The 15122-nt window shown below is 39.3% G+C and overlaps 1 protein-coding gene across 1 annotated transcript; it reads right to left on the bottom strand.

Moving 5' to 3' along the window:
- Positions 1 to 2866: 2866 nt before the first annotated feature.
- On the bottom strand, positions 2867 to 14794 carry LOC128862070 (arylsulfatase B). The gene is made up of 7 exons (XM_054100476.1): positions 14443 to 14794; positions 4746 to 4905; positions 4455 to 4681; positions 4144 to 4402; positions 3885 to 4042; positions 3056 to 3809; positions 2867 to 2989 (listed from the first exon to the last, which is right to left on the bottom strand). Exons 1-7 carry the CDS (start codon positions 14578 to 14580, stop codon positions 2940 to 2942), a joined length of 1746 nt encoding a protein of 581 aa, XP_053956451.1. The 5' UTR covers positions 14581 to 14794; the 3' UTR covers positions 2867 to 2939.
- Between the last annotated feature and the right edge of the window lie 328 nt (positions 14795 to 15122).

Raw genomic sequence — 15122 nt, 5'->3', positions numbered from 1 at the left:
ACGTTTAGTGCTGCGAAAGAATAATTATAATGGAAGAGTTGCACGAAAAAACCTTTCATCAACGGGATTAAATGACGCAAGAGAATAAAAGTTCGCAAAGCGCCATGGGGATAAGGATTTTAAGTTCTGGAAGCACGTTTAATTGCAGATGAAAGCAAGTTTAACATATTTCGGTCAGATGGACAATCATATGGGTGGAGAAGACCTAATGAAGAGTTGCTGGAAAAAAAACCTACGACCGACGGTAATGGTATGGGATTGTACGTCCGTTGCTGGTACTGGGAATTTGTGCTTCATTAACGGCAATATGGACCACAAACAATACCTAACAATTATGAATGAAAATTTGATCAAGTTGGGAATTAAGGCAACTTCCAGTACTATCAAGACAACGATCCCAACCATAAGGCACCTGATGTTCGTCTATGGCTTATGTACAACTGCCCTAAAGTACTTGAAACACCTCCACAATCGCCAGACATATACAATACAATACAATATAATTGAACATTTGTGGGCTCATTTCGAAACCCAACTGAAAAAGCATGTTATTAGAAACAAGAAATACCTAGAAGATGCTATTAAAGAAGAGTGGGGGAAAATAGATAATTAAACATGCAAGAAGCTGGTCGAATCCCTGCCAAGAAGACTGAATGCTGTGAGAAAAAATAAAGGCTTGTCGACTAAATATTAATTATATTGGTTTTTCTATTTTTGTTTTTTCTTAAATATTATTTGGCTAACTCTACTTTATATAAATGTTCGAGCCCGTTTTTGTCATGTATTTTGCAGAGTTTTTTGTTCGTATTTTCTATCACCCTCACTGATGCAAGAAAACTGAAACACTTAATGCCACTGGAAAGGATTCAGCAACTCGCTACTCTGTGCATAACAAGAGCGATGAAAACCACTCCAACGGCGGCGCTGGAAATGATACTCAGCATGCCTCCTATTGACCTTATGGCGGAAAATCTGGCAGCGAAATCCGCAGGGAAGTTAGTGGCTGCTGGAGTGTTCACCTGTAGAACTTTCGGACATAGCTCAATACGAAAGAGGAGTTCAGGTTGCACAGACTACATGACTCCTTACTTTAATTGGGAGAGAAGGTTTCGTACTACAATTGAAGAGGAGGGATGGCACAAAGGCATGAAGCCTGGCCATAGGACTTTTCACACCTACACAGACGTCTCTAAAACTTTAGACGGAGTGGGAGCGAGAGTTTACTGCTCAAAACTAGGGATTAGGTAGCCTATCAAGCTATCAGACTAGATGTGTGTGTCATCGGTGCAAAAATAAGTTTCGAAGAAAGAGCTAATATCAATTTTTTTTTTAAATCGGTAAAACGAAATATTTGAATTGATGAGAAACGTTTATCGCGATGATTATCTACCTCGTGCCAGAGTTCATGAGTGATTTACACGTTTCAGAGATGGTTGTGAGGACATAAATGACAATGAACATAAGGGCCGCCCAAAATCCGTATGCATCGAAAGCTCCATCGAATTCATCGTTCAAATTCATACAATCGGAGTTGAATATCTCCAAAATATCGACTTATCGCATTTTAACTGATCATTTGAGCTTACGAAAGGTCCTTCATGGTCTCATTTCGCACAAGTTAACTGAAGACCAAAAATTGTTCAGAATTCAACATTCGGAAGTCCTCATTAAAGAGGCGAGGAAAGACGAGAACTTCTTTACAACATTGTAACTGGTGATGAAACGTTGAACTTGAAACTAAGCGTGAAAGTGCCGAATGGAAGGCCCCAGATGAGTCACCACCCAAAAAATCGCGTTTGAAAAGGTCAAAAATCAAGTCGATGCTTATTTGTTTTTACGATTCCAAGGCAATTGTCCACAAGGAGTTCGTGGCAATGGGCCAAACCATCGATGCAATTTTCTATCTTGGCATTTGTCGAATTCGCCCTGAACTCCGCGAAGGAGGAAGCTGGCGCTTATTACCTGATAACGCACCATATCATCGATCTACTCTTGTGACTGATTTTTTGACTAGAAATCGCATTTTGAGCATCAATTACTCAACGTACTCGCCCGGTATGGCTCCCTGTGACTTCTACCTATTCGGAAAATTACATTTGGCCATGAAAGGAAAACGTTTTGCGTCTGTAGAGGCCATCCAAAAGGCTTGTTTCGACATCCTGAAGGACATTTGGGTCAATGACCTGAAACACTCTTTCGAGAAGCAGTGTATCGAGGCCGGAGGAGACTATTTTAATAAATAAACTCGAAGTTATCAGAACAGGTTCCTGTCGTTTCTACTTTAGCTCAGTCTTGCTTATTCTGGACTTCACCCTGTATAAAGTTCGATCCCAACTGAATTTAGCATTCCTTACTTGTTAATCAACTGATTTGACAACTCTTGAAGTGTTCAAAAGAATGTTTTTGCAGGAGATTTGCGGGCATTTGCGGGTAAGCGATGACGATAGAATGATGAGCTGTATGAGATGTACGCAGACATGGATGTACAGCAGCGAATTAAAATTCAGCGACTTAGCTGATCAGGTCATGGCGAACGAATGGGCACATAATCAGCGGCTCTGCAAGCAAGAGGAAGAGGAAGGCCTTCAAGGCGTTGTAAGGTCCAAGTGGAAAAGGACTTAGCTTCACTTAGTAACTCGAATTAGCGTTGGTTAGTACGTGACAAAAAAACAACTGTCGCGTTTTGTTAAACTCAGTAAAACCCGCTTAAGCGGCCACTGCGCCTATAAAGAAAAAGAAGACTTGTTAAGCTTGCATGTACTTTTATTGTCTCAGAAACTATATTACTTGAAATCTTAATTTATTTCTACATGGAACAACGCCGCCTCTGGATGAGCAGGAGTCATGTAAGCCTGTACAAAAAAGCAATAGGAGCTAATTTTTATTATCATCTCTACAAAATTGATTTTAAAGTGATATTCTTGGGATCATATTCCGCATCAATTGGCTGATTCACATGGTGGTCCGTCGTTGCCGCAAACGAGATAATCTGCCACAAATAAAATTTGATTAGTCTTCGTCCAGCAGTCTGCCAGCATACACCGCTACTACTCACCATCAGTGGGCGTGTCTTGTAAAAAGTTCGTCCATGCGCAACGATGGTAAGACGGATCATACTCGGATTGTCCTCGGCGATTATTAGTCGGCCAAGCGGTGCGCCGATGGTACTCGACGCGTCTACGCATGCGTCTTAATATATCGCCATATTCAGGTGAGCTCGCCAAATTATTCCGTTCACACGGATCCACAGCCACGTTGTAGAGACACTCTTCCAGAAGAGCGTTACAGCTGCGTTGTACTCCATTTCCGCAACGTATTGCAGCCTCATAACGTAATTTATTCACTAGTTTGCGTTCCAATGTTGATGCGTCGTATCTGCCTAAGATCTGCGAAGTAGTTGAGTTCGCCACAGCCGCGAAATAATCGGAGCTACGTGGATCGGTGTCGTAGAGTTCGCGGTAGGTGAGCAAGGTATCAAAGCGCCCCGATGCAATTGTGCCATTCATATACTTCCAGTCGCCTTGCTGGAGCGCAACCACGTGCCATATGTCATCGAGGTGGTGAACTATTTCTCGATCTAATTTTTGTTTGCTTTGATTAAAGGAATCACCGCTAAGTGCTGGCCATAAATTGATGCCGTCAAGTGGTAAGCCCGAACGAGAAAGTGGAATATTGGCGGCATCGGCCAAAGTGGGCAGCCAGTCACCAATGTACATTGTTGGCTGAAAAATCGAGCCGCGCTTGTGTAGTAATGGACTCCAAATGACACCAGGTACACGTACGCCACCCTCCCATTGAGTGACTTTTTGCTGTGGGTAGTGCAGTAGAATACCAAAAATTGAGTTAAAGCTGTGTAGTGATTGGGTAAAGATAATTTTTCATACCCCCTTAAGAGGAAAGTTTGAGGCAGAGTTTGAGAATAGTCCGACCGAAGGTCCTCCATTATCGGATTGGAAGGCTACAATAGAATTCTGCAACATATTCGCCTTTTCCAGCGCATGTATTATACGTCCGATGCTCTGATCCAGGCGAGAGACCATGGCTGTGGTTAGTCAAAGTGAAATATTATGATAAGTTAAGGAAGAGAACGAAAAGAGTGTAAACGAGTCCTTGATAACCGTACGGAGAGCTCCAACTACTCACCTGCATATATACGTCTTTTAGGATCCTTGATGTATTGGAACTTTGCAATCTCTTCCTCTGGTGCTTGTAATGGGTCTGCATCATTGGCCGTATGCACTGCCAGATGGTTGAGTACAAGCAGTAGAGGTTTCGTATTATTATTCGCCATAATTATGCGTTCAGCTTCATGCGTGAAAAGATCTGTTACATAAGTGCCAAGATCTGCGCATTCCAGCTCCAAATTACGGCGAAAATCATAGCCCATCGAAACGTTGGGTACCTTCGAAAATTCATTAAAGCCAGTAAAATTCGACGTAGTGAAATAAACCTACCGGCATTTGGCTACGCCGCTGGTAGTAGTCAATGAAACCACCCCAAAAACCATAATGATAATCAAAGCCTCTATGTGTGGGCGTAAATTCGCGTTTTCCGAAACCCAAATGCCATTTACCCACCAAATTGGTGGAGTAGCCAGCTTTTTGAAATATTTCCGGCAACATAGTAACATTCTGCGGCAAGCCCCATGGCTCCTCGTTGCTAATGACATAGTGTTGCATGCCTGCAAGCCAAAACGGGAGATAAAATTAAAATTAGCGCCGGTATATACAAAAAAACCCTCTGACCTGTGTGTATGGGATAAAGCCCCGTCATTAGCGCTCCACGAGATGGCGTACAAATTGCCGAACTATACAGGCGATTCAGAATTTTACCATGATAACCCAAAGCATCGATATTTGGTGTAAGAAATTCGTTCGATCCACGAAAACTGACATCGTCGAAGCCCTGAAATGTTTCGAATGGTAGCAGCTTTAGGTTTGGCAATCAAAATTTGTCAAGCTACGAAGTACTAATTTTACTACTACATACAAAATGAAATCTTGCAAGGCATGAAAAGTTACTTTTTAGTGTCAGCAGGCCAATAATTTCTTGGGAGTTCCGTTTGATAAATCCGTGCGTGGAGTTGGCAGCGGAAATGGCGTAATTACGATTTGACTTTCAGTCGAGTTAAACTTATAGGTCGCGATTAGAACTAGCACGCTTATCGTACATGTAACTGAACATAATAGGGCGTATAGAAAAAATGGGGCGTGCAAATTTTATGTAGTACGATTACCAAAGCGGTAATCAATTCTTGGTACACCACGAAATAAGAGAGTTGATACCATTCTGCGGAGTTACGCAAACACAATTTTTTTTATAGGTTGGTATAGCTTTCGATCGGCACCGTAGAGTAAGCACTCACCAAAAACTAAAAGCTTCTACCATATCGTTAAGGGGTTATATACAATTAGAGTTTTCAAAAAATCAATTATTTTTCCTAATGTACAGATACTTAAGAACACACACTGAATATTTAGTATCGTTCCGGTGAATGTTTTCGAAGTTATACGCAAATTTGAAAAGGCGTTTCAGAGTGCTGAAAAGTATAAGGCCGTATCCTATGTAAAGTGCTTTTCAAACTTTAAATGCGTTTGAGAACAAAATGGTGTTTCCAAGGTCGGTGACCAACATTACTCCAAAACAGCTAAACCGATTAGTCTCATACTATTTATATTTTTTAGAAATGAATTGAAGATTTTTCCTCACTGAAAAATATTTTTTTTATAAACATTTTAAGGCCGAAATTTTGGTCAAAAATCGCTGTTTTTTCAAAGCCACTATTTTGTCAAAAATATTTAATTTGCTTATTCCTTTGACTTACAAGATTTAACATTACTTTAACGAAATCTGTTTGGTTTTTTAATTTCAGAGGATCCAGTTCAGAGATATAGTGACAAAATGTCTTTCTTGAGAGGAGCTCTCGGAGATCAGCTGTAGATAAATTTAAAAGTTTTCTCAAAAAAAATTCTGGAAAATTCGCTTTTTTTTGGACTTCAGCCTTCTAACGTAATGAAGATTGTAAAAAGCAATGGAGCTAGAGGTCTGCCTAGGGATGCGCCAGAATTCACTTAAGGGATTACATATGTCCAGCAGCGCTAAAAGAAAAACTGTTTGTAGAAGGAATAACAATAGAAACAAATATAAAAAAAATTTTACGCATTGTTTATTAGTACTTAAATTTTATAAAAAAATTTATTTTAATTCTTCTTTACAAAAATTAGTATATAAAAAAATCACGTGACCTAAAGTACAATGAAAAAAAAGTTGCTTCACGGTCGGCATTATTTCTCTTGAAATGTTGATGGATCTGTAAAAAGTAGAAAAAATCTTGTAAAATAAAATTGTAGTTATAGTCTGCCGAGCTGGATTTTTGAATTTCATAAAATTTTGCAATTTACGGCATTTAAAAAAAAAGTATACGCTTTACGTCATAACATAAATGTCACGCTTTAATTATGTTTATATAATTTTTTATTCAAAATAGCAAAAATCCCGCTGCACAGACTATACACAGAAAGCACTTTCAAATATTAAAAAAAAAAAAATTCGCATCAAAAAATATTAAAAACTGTATGAGTTATCATGCAGACCGTGCCGGAAAAAGTATTTTCGAGAAAAACGAGTTGAAAGTTTCAAGTGCCTCAAACGAAGGACAGCTACCTGTGCGCATTAAACTCTCGTTGGGCAGTTACATTTTCTACCATAACTCTGTAGCTATGGAGAATTTCTACAATCGGCTTGCACAGAAATACGCCTAAAACTATAAAGATAAGTAATATGTAAAAACAGAACCGAGTTTTTGAAAATTCTGGACGTAACCCCTTAAACCGCACAAGAGTGCTATTCCGTTCTTCAGTTAAGCTCCAAGCCAATTAAGAGCAAACGAGTGGAGCGGGCAGTAAAGCCGTGGCTTTAGCTGTCAAAAGCCCTAGTTAGGTTTAGAATAGGTTGGGCAGCCGCATCGCACATAGAGATAGGGGGTGGGCTACATTTCCTCTTCCATATTGAACCATCCTAAGCTTTTGACAAAGCGTAAAAGGTTGTTGATATCTAAAGTGTATAGATTATTTATATTTATTAAGAAGTAGGATCTTAAATATCAGTTCCTGCTTCTGTTTATAGCCAGGTATGTGCAAAAAAGATGTTGAATTGCTTCCAACTCCTCCTCATTCCTGCAGCTACGACAGAAAGCATGCATGAAAATGCCTAATCTCCTTCCATGATTACCTATGAGACAATGTCCTGTGAGGGCCGCTACTAAGGTCCTAATTTGAAGTCTACTTAATTTTATAATATTCTTGGATAGACGTAGACTTAGCCTTGGTCATGTTTGCCTAGCAATTTTACAGATACTGGCACTAATCCATCTTGATTTACAGAAGTGATTAGTGCGTCCATAACAAGAAGCTGCGATAGGTACCCCCATAAAGTTACTTATGCTTGGCATACAGGCACCTTCACCGCATAAGATAATAAGATATTGTTTGGCCATCTCGTTAAGAGATTGGCAACAATGTAAGTCACTCCTTAATGTTTTTTGGAATGCATCCAGAGCCCGTAGGGCAGCTTGGCTGTCTGATAGAATGCAGATATCTGTTGACGATATTTTGTTAATCTCTAACCATCTTAAGGCTTCATGAATAGCGTTTATTTCCTCTGCAAAAACACTATAGTGATCCGGTAGTTTAAAGTTCGCAATATAATCCTGATCTTACACCGGTGTCCATTTTAGATCCGCCCGTGTAGATCTTAACGGGTGTGTTGGGTGTTGGATATTCTTCACGCCATTCCAGTCTAGAAGAAATTTTTATTACGAAATTCCTTTTGAAGCAGAAAATGGGAGGGTATAATCACAATCACTGGGTATATCCATATATGTAGGAGTCTAAGATGGTTGAATGTACATTTGTGCCAGTCTTCCATTGTGAGCTCGCTCTGAGCCTTAAAGCTGAACAGACCGCTGAGTATTTGCAGAAGAGGTCTAGAATTGCAAATTTGCAGAATATAGAATATCCTAATAATAGAATATCCTCTAATGCGTTTAATGTAAAATTAGAAAAAATGGTAAAGTTCGTACAAGTAGATCTTCCCGAATAGACGCTCGAAAATGTTTACTTTGAATGCAATTATTAATTAATTATTAACTAATTTATAAAATAGTTTCGGCAATATTGGAAGTTTTACTATTGGCCTGTAGTTATCTACGCGATCTCTTAAATCTGATTTATAAATACGCAAAATTCCAAGAAAACGTCTGTCTTTTTTTTGCAAATGTAGTGGTAAATATTAAAGTTAGTGGTTAATACACAGGATTCGCGCAGTTTCCACAGAAACGTGGTGACAGTAAATCATAGACTATCCCTTTCGATGCATCATTAGCTTACAATCTGCTTCGGTAGCATTAAATTTCTCAATATTAATCACTTGTTCAGGATGAGACAAGTCTGCACTGTGTTTTGAAGCTATTGAATACGTGACCGTAAAAGTTTTTAAATAAGCTGCAACTAATTGAGGTACTTGTGGCAAATGATCCATTGAATTCCATAGAATTAAGGATGACATTATCTATAACCTGACGAAATCAGATTGGAGGTACTTTTTCCAATAGGGGGTTTTCAACAGATCACGCGTGACTACTGTCAAACTTAATCGACGCTCTTTGAATAGTGTTTATCGCGTGCCTAGGCTATTTTATGGTGTTCAGCGATGAGACCCATTTTTGGCTTAATGGCTACGTAATCAATAAATAAATACGCAAAATTGGCTTAATGGCTACGTAATCAATAAATAAATACACTCAAGTACAGCCATTAAATCTAACCATTTTGTGCGGCCTATGGACTGGAGGAGTCTTCAGCCCATATTTCTTCAAAGAGTTGGGAACTTGCCATACAGCCCTTAAACCAATAGTTTCACAGCGACGTCGTTTCGGGGATAAATTTATCTCTCGCCCCGGACCAGTGGATTGGCCACAAAGATAGTAGGATATCACGCCTTTGGACTTTTATTTGTGAGGGTATGTAAAGTCTAAATGATTTGTGGATAAACCAGCTTCGATTGCGGCATTGGAAGCCAACATTACTAAAGTTATGCACGAGACGCCGACCGAAGTCCTACAGTGAGTCATTCAAAATAGGTGTTTACATATGGTCGAATTACGGTGGTTATTGCCAACATTTGAAAGGGATTATCTTTCAAAAATTTATCTAAAGGTATTCGGCCGCCTTAGCTGGATGGTTTAATGCTTGACTATCATTCGAGAGCGCTTAGGTTCGAATCTCCGTGCATGAAACAGCAAAATTCAAATATTATCAAAAAAAAGTATACAAACAGTTTTTTTCAATAGCGTTCGCCTTCCGGTAGGCAATGGCAAACCTCCGTGTGTATTTATCATGAAAAAGTCCGCATAATAAAAAATCTGCCGTTCGGAGTTGGCTTAGAACTGTAGTTTCTCCATTTGTGGAGCAATATCAAGACGCACGTCACAAATGGGAGGAGGAGTTCAGCTAAACAACTCCAGGAAGTGTAAGCGCCAATTATTTATTTCTTACTTAACCGTACTAACAAACTTCATGAGCTATAAAATTCACATAGCTAAAGCCGTAAATGAGCCAATCCACTCAGTCACTTAATGTTCAGTCCACCCACTCTCCCTAATGGTATGCATATCCAGTAATGAGTCAAATTTTGCACATTCCGGTTTCATATGTAAAAGTTACGGAAGTTACAGTTCATTCGCACTCTAATCCTACTCGCTATTAAAAAAACTTCAACAAAATGCAATCTGTATCTACAGCTTTGTCTTAGCTTTCTGCAAATTTGAACAGTTTCGTAAAATATCAAAATATAAAAAAAACCCACTTGGAACAATTTAAAATTCGTTAAAACATTACACATCTATCCCTCTCTTAATTATCTTAGAAGCGAGTTAGGCATGGCAGTGAAACCGATACCAAATTCCTTGTGGAACGCATTAATATCCTGAAGTACTGCCAATCCCATGATGCTTCGGTCATACAACGTAAAACCACCAACAACAGGGACGCTTAAATGACACATAAAAACGTCGCGAGCCGTAAACTTAATTTTGAGCCTTATATTTTTTTAATTCAAGAAATTTTCTTATTGATTTTCTCAAAACTCAACACTAGCATAGAATACTGTCCATTTTAAATTGAATATTATTCAGCTTTCTTCAATTTCGGACACATTTTGCTCTTTGACATCATCTGTTTTTTATCGTTGTTTTGCCTGAGCTCCACAACCTACGATTTTAACGGAGAAATAATGTGCTCCTCCGTGACAGCGCCCCATACCGCAGTAAGGCCACAGTTACTCTCGAAGGCGGCCGGGTATTCGAGAGGAAAGCTTCGTTAGCGATGCATATGCTTTAATTCTCAGCACCATCCAGTCTTCGGCACGCTTCCAAGCACCCTTTTACTTGGGAATTGAACCTGAGATCGCATAGCTTCTTGGTTCATTGACCCTACTAAAGCCTTTTCACCGCGGCTTCGAAAAGTGAAAACATTTTGATCTACTTCTACCAAACTTTTCTAATAAAAATTTTTTGTACTCCATAATTCTTTTTGTTCGAATTAATACGATGATTTTCATTCGGTTGCGTTGGAAAATCGTTTTTTGTTTCTATTTGATTTCTGGCTTACAATCGACCAAAGGAAATTCGCATGTAGTCGATTCTCTTCCTCCCGAAACAATACTCGAATCTCATTATCGTTTGATGAAACCTTTCGCCGGTTTCCTCCATTACTATCGATTACGTGAGAGAGACAATGCAAACTTAAAATTGAAATAGTTTGAAAAAATGGCTCGGTCCAGCAAAATGGAACAGAAATTACTAATCTAATATAATATATGAGTTACGTGTGTTGAAGTTTACGTGTGTTGACATTTTTTTGTATTATTTCAGAACATGATATTTTATCTACAACACTATCAGAATACTCAGAAGACTAAATTATAGATTAGTGTTTTGGATACTTTCAAGGTACAATCTTGCACCATCTTCCGGGAAAAAAATGCGACTGGTGCTGATTGTCTAGCTTGTAATGATGGCAGCATTTTGCAGATCAGTACTTAACTGCCTCGGTTTTGCTTTCCTACCCTCATTGAGCGTAGTCGTGGAGGCGAGGATCAGCAATCTGGGCTGTTAATCTACAAGATGATCAGCTTTGCGAAATAGGGTATCACGAGTAGGATCGGAAGTTTAAACGCCCCTAAAATTACTTTTGGCAACACTAAGGACTAGATTTGGGTCGACACATATGAAATCATGCAGTCATTTCGTCATTTCACCTAAAGGTAATCTGGGCATTGTGTCATTGGGGGTAACTGGTGGGGTGATGAACCAGCGAGACTTGACAGATGAGTACACAGACAATGGCACAGATATAGGCATACCCTTACATACTTGTAAGCTAATTATTTTTGAGGATATTACAAGAGCTGCCAACGAAAGATGACGTAATGAATTCACTTGCAAAATCGCTCGAGAATTTTAGCCGACTCTCAATGCTATTCGCACAGAGTCTCTGCTAAGCCAAAAGAAGTCAGTCTTAGCACATTGATTCCCGGATAATAGACAAATATGCCCAGAGAATGGGTGTGCAGACACATAACTTCTGAAGTAGCTGTCTAGATAGGAGAGAGGAAGGGATGAGTTCCCATCTCCTGTGGCATTGATTTTGCTCTATCTAGACGCAGATTTACCATTTTAGGTAGACAGTTTTTTAATGAGTTGGAAGTCAGGGATCGTCTAACATTTTTGATTTGAAAAAAAAGGTCAAGTATTCATTTCAAAAGTGTTAGAAAATCGGAATCGTTCCGTCGTTTTAGTAGAGATAAACACAAGTCCCCACGCGGCATCACAATGGGCTATGAGCCAGAGTGTGCCCCATACTGGGCAACCGCTTTAACCTAACCTAACCTATGAAATCATTACTGATCAGCCAAGTTAATCTAACCTTTCCTAACGCCAGGATGTTTTTCTTTACCAATCACACGCATTTACTAGTACTTTCAGTGCCGCACCTTACCCTTTCCACTACACCTGCACACGTTCCAGTTCAAATAGAGGCACTAAATATTATGCTTAACCTATTACCAATACAGCGATTCGGTACAGCTCTCAGATTAAGAGAAATCGGTCTACTCTGAACGAACCAGAGAGGACACTCTTCAATTTCAAAAAAACTCCCCTGCATTTCTGGTACAACGGATTTCTGTAAGACCAAGGATATTAACTTAAATAAATCCTTCGTCGCAGTATTGCCTTCTAAAAAGGAATGGGATAAGGGCTTATTTTTCGAGAAAATGATATAAACATCTATTACAGATAGCTCAAAACTAGACAACAGAGTAGGGGGAGAGGTTTACTCCGATAAACTCGGAGTTAGCCAATCATTTCGCTTACCTGAACATTGCAGAGTATTTCAGGCGGAAGTCACTGCCATACATGAGGGACTTACGGTAGTAAAAACTAGAGTATTATCCACAAATGAAGTCTTCATATACTCGGACAGTCAAGCAGCAATAAAAGCGCTAGAATCTAAAACTCACTCGCCAAAAACAGTCATAGAATGTTTTAAACTTCTGAATGACATATAGTATAAACACTACAAAGTACTCCTCATTTGGGTGCCAGGCCACAGGAATAGAACAGAGAGCTGCAAGGCAGATGAACTTGCTCGACCTCCAAGTGGATAAGACGCTGATACCTATGCCTATAGCCACTTGTAAATTACTTACTGGGAAACCATCAGAAAGGTAAATACAAGTTGGCAAAACCTCACAACATGTGAACTAAGCAGACAGGCATGGCCGAAATGGAACAGCGGTCGATCAAAAAGCTTGTTAAGATTTAACAGAGAAGTATAAGAAATATGATAGGGGTGGTTGGTTGGTTTAAGTGCTGATTCTTTCAGAATCCAACTAGCGCTTCCGCACCATTTGGTTGTCACATACTCGTTACCAACTTGTTTAACGGTTATTTACAGCATGACTATATCCAGTCTGTGCGGTTCAGGATACTTATCAGGTTGTTGACGTCTAAGCAAGACTGTTGTTCGAGACTCTCGAACAGTGATTTGCCAAGGCATGACATTATTTTCTTCTATAAGGCGGGGCATTTACAGGGGAAATGGAAGATTGTTTCCTTTTTCTCCGGTTGTTTATAACTCTGGCAGTGTGGGCTGTGTGGGATACCCATTTTGGCTGCTTTTTCTCCGATAGACCAAAAGTTAATTATGACTGCTGTTAGTCTCCAGGTCGTTAAATGTTTATCAATGTCGTCAATTGCTTGCGGTTTTAGATGGGCATTTCGTGTGGTCTCTCCAATATACAATCTGCGATTCCGCGGTATTTTAGGTAAACTGCACTCTTGACTGCACTTAATGGTGTGAATACCGATTCTGCAAGAGCGTTCATCTGCTTTTTCATTACCTTCAATGCTTCGATGTCCCGGGACCCAGATTAAGGTAACTTTATGGTTTTCGCTCAAGGTGGTAAAGCTAGTCCTGCTTTCTTCCATCAGCTTAGAGGTTGTTGTCGCCAAATCCAGTGCCTGAATTTTAATCTGTATAGACTGTAGTGTCGAAGTTGTTTAGTGAGAATCCCTTATTCCATTCTTTCCTAGATGGAAGGAGAGTGGCAAAATTTCTACTGAATGTTACCGTCGGGACGATGTAGTGAGTCCTCTTCGAGGCATACTGGGTTTGTCGTGGGCCATGAGTTTTTCCTTCCCGCGACCCGCTTCATTAAACCTAAATGCACTCATTGTTGTCATCTTCTTGATATGTAGATCTACCGAAATAACGTGTGTCAGTGCGTTCAAGGCCTCCCTAGGACATGTTCTGATTGCACCGACTGTTATTGCATAGGCTGATCTTTGTATTCTGCCAAGTAATTTGATGTTGTATTCTCTCTCTAGAGTTTTCCACCAAACCACCGAGCCATACGTTAAGATTGGTCGTATAACCGCCTTATACAACCATAATGTATCCTAGCATTCGTTTAATGATAGGGGTATTAACTGGTCATTGTTTAATAAGCAGCCACACTAGAAGGTTAGGACTCCCGTACTTCGATTTCTGTAGAAGCTGTCTTAATACAGAAGAAGAGGAAACAGTCAGACACCTTTTATGTGAGTGTGATAGCTTAGCTACAAGGAGGCTCCGCACTCTCGATACGGTATTTTTAACAGATGTACCGGACATAGCGCATCTAAAACTAGCGAAGATTTGCTTGTTTATTAAAGCTACCGGATGGTTTCAAAAGGAATCCATAGGGTAAGGATAAGCTCTAGTGGTATTACAATGGACCTACGAAAGGTCTAAGTGTATCGTTGCTACAGCCAACCTACCTACCTACTGACCTACCGCTGAGTTTTTTTCACAGCTCACTTAAATCCACAAAATTACTTACCAAATCATCGGCCAGTATGAAAATGATATGCGGTTTGTTCTCATCGTTCTTCGGTATGTCACTAGCATCAACTAATTCGTAATTGATTAAGCCAAAGCAGATTAAGCTAAGCAAACATTTTGATGTAAACCCGAACATATCAATTTAATCATAAAATATGGGCGTTTTTAATAGAGATTTAATACACGCACATTTGTAATTTTGAGAATTGCGAGTTGAATGTTTTAAATCTTAGTTAAAACAATTGCATTTGCTAAAACAGTTTTTATTCTTTATTTCAATTTATTATCAACCGTTTGTTTTTTGGTTAGATCATTAACCGGCTTGACTCGTGGCACACACTTGATATCAATGGGCACTCACTTAAGACTGATTGCTTGTTGTAATCGAATTTAAATTTAAGTTTAATTCCATGGCTTAAAAGCTTTGCGGTGAGAGCTTTATTGCACTTGATAAGAGTGAAGAGTGTAGCTTTAACCTGTTGAGATGGTAACGTTGATTGGATCATAAGAGATTCGCGTACGCATGAGAAAAATCGTTTATGTTCATTCTCTCCACTTTAGTGCCTTATAAGCATTGAGCAAAAAATCGGTGTACGATTTATTTATTTGCTGATATTTGTTTGAAATTTTGTTTATATGAAATTCCTTATGAAATGGCATTCAAATTGGTATTCGCGA

Source organism: Anastrepha ludens, chromosome 4 (assembly GCF_028408465.1).
Source record: "Anastrepha ludens isolate Willacy chromosome 4, idAnaLude1.1, whole genome shotgun sequence".
Lineage (NCBI taxonomy): Eukaryota > Metazoa > Arthropoda > Insecta > Diptera > Tephritidae > Anastrepha > Anastrepha ludens.
Note: the sequence above shows the minus strand (reverse complement) of the source record. Positions and strands in the feature narration are given on the sequence as shown.

Excerpts from the sequence above, each read along its gene's own strand:
- LOC128862070 (XM_054100476.1), bottom strand. The coding sequence starts at position 14,580 with ATGTTCGGGTTTACATCAAAATGTTTGCTTAGCTTAATCTGCTTTGGC. Across the intron at positions 4,906-14,442 it reads TCATACTGGCCGATGATTTG|GGCTTCGACGATGTCAGTTT; the intron begins GTAAGTAATTTT and ends GAAACATTTCAG. Across the intron at positions 2,990-3,055 it reads ACAAGACACGCCCACTGATG|ATTATCTCGTTTGCGGCAAC; the intron begins GTGAGTAGTAGC and ends TATTTGTGGCAG.